The sequence below is a fragment of the Oncorhynchus keta genome, chromosome 2, assembly GCF_023373465.1.
Source record: "Oncorhynchus keta strain PuntledgeMale-10-30-2019 chromosome 2, Oket_V2, whole genome shotgun sequence".
Classification (NCBI taxonomy): domain Eukaryota; kingdom Metazoa; phylum Chordata; class Actinopteri; order Salmoniformes; family Salmonidae; genus Oncorhynchus; species Oncorhynchus keta.
In genome coordinates this window covers 45466674-45472989 of record NC_068422.1, presented here as the reverse complement: position 1 = coordinate 45472989, position 6316 = coordinate 45466674, and the positions used below count along the sequence as shown (strand labels likewise).

At 44.6% G+C, this 6316-nt stretch overlaps 1 protein-coding gene across 1 annotated transcript; it reads left to right on the top strand.

Annotated features, from left to right (window-relative positions):
• The first annotated feature begins 256 nt into the window (after positions 1 to 256).
• Positions 257 to 5931, top strand: LOC118361884 (peripherin-2-like). The gene is made up of 3 exons (XM_035742100.2): positions 257 to 1223; positions 2950 to 3196; positions 4497 to 5931. The coding sequence occupies exons 1-3, from the start codon at positions 643 to 645 to the stop codon at positions 4701 to 4703; spliced, it is 1035 nt and encodes a 344-aa protein (XP_035597993.1). The 5' UTR covers positions 257 to 642; the 3' UTR covers positions 4704 to 5931.
• Positions 5932 to 6316: the final 385 nt, after the last annotated feature.

The following is a 6316-nucleotide window of genomic DNA, read 5'->3' as shown; positions in this document are numbered from 1 at the left end:
TTCACACTTGACAAGTTAGTAGTTCCTGCGGCCGCAAGACTGTCTCCAGTCTCCCCTTCCCAGCGCGGGCAGGTAATGGAGGAAGTTGAATTCTTAAGCAACAAATCAATTATATGGTAAGACAAGAGATTAGAGCCCAGGGCTCATCTGCTGCAAATTGGATCAGGGCTGATTAGCGGAGGTTAGGGTGACGTACTGCAACTTTGTGGCTCGATCACTCGGCTACTCGCTTAGCTATCTCCTTTTGCAGGAAAAAGATCCACCCGGAATAGCTGTGTAGCCCACCATCCTGTCATTTTGAGGGATTTTATGTGAATATTTTTGGGTGGAATTTTGGGTGGCAGAATCCTCTGCTCACCCAGCACTATGGACTTTCCTGATTTGAGGGTGGTCAGAATGGATATGAAGAGGGAAACGCTTGCCAAAACACATTCTGCAGCTCCTTTCTGGAATGGATTACCATTTTCCAACTGAAACTCTCCACAGGAACATAGTTGCCTAAGGTCAACTGAAATCCTTGCCTGTTACATAATCAAAAAAAACATTGAAAAAATAGCTTAGAATCTTTTGTAAATTCAAATTTGTTTCTTTAAAAAAAAAATCCAATTTTGATTTGGGAATAGCATACACTCTGAGGTAAGCATGGCGTTGATGAAGGTAAAGTTTGACTTGCCCAAGCGGGTGAAGCTTGCCCAGGGCCTATGGCTCATGTACTGGCTTGCAGTGATGACCGGCATCCTGGTCTTCAGCCTGGGGCTGTTCTTTAAGATCGAGCTTCGGAAGAGGAGTGAGATGATGAACAACAACGAAAGCCATTTTGTGCCCAACCTGTTGATCCTAGTAGGCCTAGCTGCTTGCGGGCTCAATGTTTTTGGCGGCAAAGTGTGCCACGACTCTCTGGATGCTATAAAGTTCGCCAAGTGGAAGCCCATGGTCAAGGGCTACCTGATGGGCTGCTTCGCTTTCAACATCCTCCTGTTCTTCACAGCTCTGCTGTGCTTCTGCATGCAGTTCCAGCTGTACTTCGCCCTGGCCGAGGGTCTGAAGAATGGGATCAAATTCTACAAGGATACGGATACACCTGGACGCTGCTTCATGAAGAGGACGCTGGACATGACCCAGATCGAGTTCCGCTGCTGTGGCAACAACAACTATAGGGATTGGTTTGTGGTCCAGTGGATCAGCAACCGCTATCTGGACTTCAGCAACGATGAAGTCAAAGAGTGAGTACTAGAATCCGTAGCTGAGTGAGAGCAATGTTGGGTTGATTAGGGTACCCCAAAGGCCAAAAAGTACCATGTACAGTAAAAGTTGACAGTCTCTCTGGGTGTCAGCCAGAACAGATGACTCCTACCTTCCTACTCTCTACCTTTCCACCAAATCTCCTTGGCCTCCTAAGCTGCCTTTTAGTCTTTCAATTGAGAGGGGAAAAAAAGGCTATTTTAAGGAAAGAAACAGTTTGTTTAATCCATGCTAAGTCTTATGGAGCATATTTGACATGGCTACTACATAAGAGCTTTCCTCACTCCTCCCCATAGTCTCCATCTTTACCCATTTGATCTCTTGTGATCTTGTGCAGGAAGCTTGAGATAGAAAATGGGCCACGGTAGCATATGCTTTTGCTTGTGTATGGTAGTGACAACTTAATGTAAAACATACATACAAAACAAGTAGTTTAAGTTAGTCGCCTACTTTCAGTTATTTGCTACATTTAGAAATCAACACTTTTATTGGGACAAAATGCTATATTTTTGAAACGGGTGGAGTTTTTTGGGGGTGGCGGAGGGTTGTACCTTAACCTTTTTCAAGGTGTCAGAACAGGATACCAGTGTAAGTGAAGTCAGGTTCATGTGCCAGGTTCTGATAAGTAGATAATCTCCATGGATCTAAATTTCACGTCCTTCATAGCTTACTGTCCCCCTAAATCATAATAAAACAGCCGTTAACTGTCACTAATAGACTGACGCAAACACACTACCCCCCTCTCTCCCTAATATTGTGCCCTGGTGGCAACTGATACTTATATTTAGTCAATTTAGATTCTGATTTTAAGGCATTGATTAAAAGTATAGTTCACCCAGATTACAACATGTCACATTGGTTTCCTTAGTCTGTAAACAGTCTCAGCATAAAGGATGACAGCAATCCAAGCTTTGGTTTTGTTTACCTGGCCACTGTTTTAATTGGTAACTTTTTAGCATTTGTGGCACAAATCCAATGCAAGTCAATGGTACCTATTAGATTTTTTTGCGCTTCGAGCCAAATCAACGAAGTAACTTCGTTGAGCTACACAACTACTTGAGATTCTCTAGGATCATTTGGACATTGAGAGAATATAATTGGAAGTGTGCGGCAATGTGTGGATAGTACATGTGTAACAGCGTGCATGTTTAAATGCATCGGAGTAAGTTCATTGACGTGTGTATACGTGTGTGCGTGTACAGTGTAATTGACTGTGCTTTATGCGTCCATGTTTCTGTTACTTTACTCAAGGGATATCGGCCGTCTCTCTCACTCACGGACGATCACATCAAGAGGATCCTCGTGAACCCGGGGTTTAAACTCAACACCTGTCAATATTAGCCAGGAGACCCACCCACTTTTCTCCTGTCAACAGAAATTCAGCCAAGGCCTCGATAGAATACCCCTGCCAAACACCGATTGATGATTCACTCATACAGTTAGTCTAAACTGACACTCGAAAGGTGGCCAGTTACGATCACATACTTTACCATGTGAGCCGTCCATTTGTTTACTCTTCCTACCAGAGGCTCATGGGTTCACCGTTTTCCTAAATCACCTTCCCTTTACATCGTTTAAACATCCGCGCCTCGTAGGCCTGTGTTACGGCAACGGACATACACCCGTTACTCGAATGCCATACTTTGCGTCACATGGCTGACATGACTTGTGACGCGTCTGACGTGTCTCTCTGGGCCTTTCCCACAGCCGTGTCCTGAGCAACGTGGAGGGGAAGTTCCTGATGGAGAGTGTACCGTTCAGCTGCTGCAACCCCGGCTCCCCCAGACCCTGCATCCAGCACCAACTGACCAACAACTCAGCCCACTATGACTACGACCACCACACCGAGGAGCTCAACATCTGGACCCGGGGCTGCCGCGAGTCCCTGGTCGCCTACTACGGAGGCATGATGAACAGCATCGGGAGCCTGATGCTACTGTACATCATACTGGAGGTGAGAAAGAGAAAAGTATGGAACTGAAAGGGAAATGGCTGGTGGTACTTTCGGGAGGTTCTGTCAATGTCCTTCCCTTCAAAGGGTAGCTGGCTACAAACGCTAAAGATCAATTGATGTGACCTCACACGCCAGACTGAAAAGTAATTGATTAGCTGAAGATTTGATTCAATTACCGTCTTAAAAGGCATGTGTAGGTAAGTAGCAGGGCAGGGCTAGGCCCAGTGCTGAGGAGAAGAAGATTTGAAAAGAAGGCTTTCCCATAGGTTTCCCATTGTGGAAGACGAAAGCCATTTCTTAGTATCTAGCTCAGTGAGTATTATTAGGAAAGGTCCAGCTGGTCCAAATTGGCCACAGCTGACCAGTTCATTGGGCACACATGCCAACCCTCTTGCCCTTTGACTTTGAGAGAACACGTGGCACACAACAAGCCAACTTATCACTATGCCTTTGCCCTTCTGCCAAGCAGGCACTAAAACATGCCATTTCCTTGGTTGGTCTTAGCACTCACTTGACTCAACTTGACTTCCATCTAACTGACTTTCCAAACGGCTGAGGTGTAGAGCTCCAGTGTCTGATCTATGGTACACAGATGAATGAGCATGAATGCCACGCATCCACCCACCAATAACTAGGCCTACCTTACCTTCATTACCATATTTCTCTGTTTGAAATGGAATCTGATTATAAACTCTTTTTCCATTGAAAGAGTGACCATGTGAGTGACTCTTTTTGTTGTTGTTGTTCAAACCTCCCTATATTCACTGAGTTATAAACTGACCGTGGGGAAAACGACCCTCGGCAGATTATAGCCCATAACGACAGCTAAAGGAGTCTTGGGACTGAAAGGGTGAGGGATTGCGTAATGTGGGGTTGGTATAGGCGGTGAGGGAGGATCAGGGTTTCTTAGAGGGGTTAATCTGGGCAGAGCAAAGTGCAACGGGTATCCTTCCTGGAAGCAGGATCTCACTGTGCCAACTTACAGACTGAACACTAACTGGGTTGCTGTCTGGGTCAAAACAACAACACTAAATGGTCAGTTTGGACCAAATTGGAGATCTGTGTCAATTGATTGGAAGATTTCAATGGGAGATTTGATCTAAAAGCCAACCCTTAGTGACTATAAATCCATTTGATTTGGATCAGTGATTGAATAGATTTAGAATCACTGTTTTCTAAATCCAAAAAAAGAATGGATAGCAGAGATCTATGGTGTTTCAGAGGCCGTACAGATTGTTTAATTGCAGTGTGTCTGTATAGAGACTCGGCGATGTACATATCTTGTTTGTGTGGTCCTCAGGCAGGAGTGATGGTGGGCTTACAGTACCTGACCACTTCTCTGGAGACCATGGCAGACCCAGAGAACCCGGAGAGTGAGAGCGAGGGCTGGCTCCTGGAGAAGAGTGTGAAGGAGACGGTAGCGGACTTCATAGCAACGATCAAGGGTCTGGCCGGTGCAGGGAACCAGGTGGGGGAGGGTGAGGAGGCGGTGGCCACTGTGAGTTGAGAGGGTCCCACCCAAAAGGACTGAGGCTTGTCCTGTCGATGGGAGCTCAAAGAGAAAGAGGAGAGAGATCTTCTCAGTGAAGCGACGCACACACGCTCAAACGAATGTAAACACATGAAAACAAATGCGTACGCAAACATACACACACAGACACAAACATTGACACACATGCACACACCCTTTGAAAAGTGAAGAACTTAACCAACTGCTCAGATGAAGTAAGAACCAAACTCAAAAAATGTGAATGTATATCCTGTCCATAATAATTATGTATATATGTTAATCAATCTTTTTTCTTTTCTTTTTTTTTAAATAATGAAAAATATATTTGGGTTGTCAAAACATCTGTACAGTATACATGAATTTGGGCTTGTGAATATGAAGAAAATGTCCTGAATGAATAATTATCTCCTCCCCTGCCTGGCAATCCTCTCCATGAAAAACGATGGGCAGACCCTGAGACCATCAAGCCTAATACAGTTTCTCTATGCTCATATCTAATAGTTTTACTCCTATGTCCTTGTTACACTCCACAACTTGTGTTGCGTGGACATGTAAACTGACAGGCACACAAATATATATGTAGTTCTGTGAAGTAATTTAGCCTGCTCAATTCAACCGACTCCAAAACTCAACATTACCAGTGTGCCCAATGCAACCCGGTCAAATGTCCCCTTATGGCAGCTTAAATTGGGTAGCTGCGGAACTGGGGTCCTGGCTGTCCCAGCCCCCTGTCACTCAGGTCCTGGCAGTGCAGGGCCATATGCATTCACACCTATACAACACACACTTTTACATTCATTCGTTATGTATCAGTGTTGCTATCGGGTTATATGTCCGCTTCGTGTACGAGGCGGTTTTAACTCTGGTTTTGTACTCCTTTGAGGGGATACAGTGGGCTGAGTGGCCAGATGAAGTGCTGGGGGAACTTTAGAAGGAGAATGTTCTGTACTTTTTGGAGAGCGAAATATGATCCGATTGGCAGTTTAAAATCAGCGTTCCTTGTGTGAGTACATAGAGATACGGGTCAGTTTTCCGTGGATACAAAAAGTCTTATCAGTTGTAATATTTTTACTTTCTGTGTGACCATTTCTCTTCCTTTGTAATATTGAGAGTTAATATTTTCTGTAAATGTGGATTTTGATCAGCAAAACTGTCAGTCTTGTGGGTTGGCTGGAGAATTTAGCAGCTCCACTGCGTAAGATAAAGATATATAATGAGAACAAGAGTATGATTGTCCGTTTTGTCCATAGGGTTTTGTCTGACATGGGTCATTTTTAAATGGGTATTCCACACTTACAGAATATGCCTATGACAGGAAGATTGTATGTACATTCATACAGTATTTTTCCTAATACACCTCTCTTGTTGAGGTCCTCAGCCTTATTTAAACTAATCATGAAGCTAGCAGAGAATGAGTGAAAGAATGAGGGGAGAAATGCTAATTGTAGGCTGCATGGACCTGGTGAATAAGGAGTTAAGGAGAGCCAGGAGGTTCGAGTGAGATGAGGGTACAGTACATGTAAAGAACCCAGGAGGAGGCCAGCTTTACCTGATGAGATCAGCAGGAATGTGTGGATTCCACTCAGCAGGGATCCAGTCCTCAGTTCTGT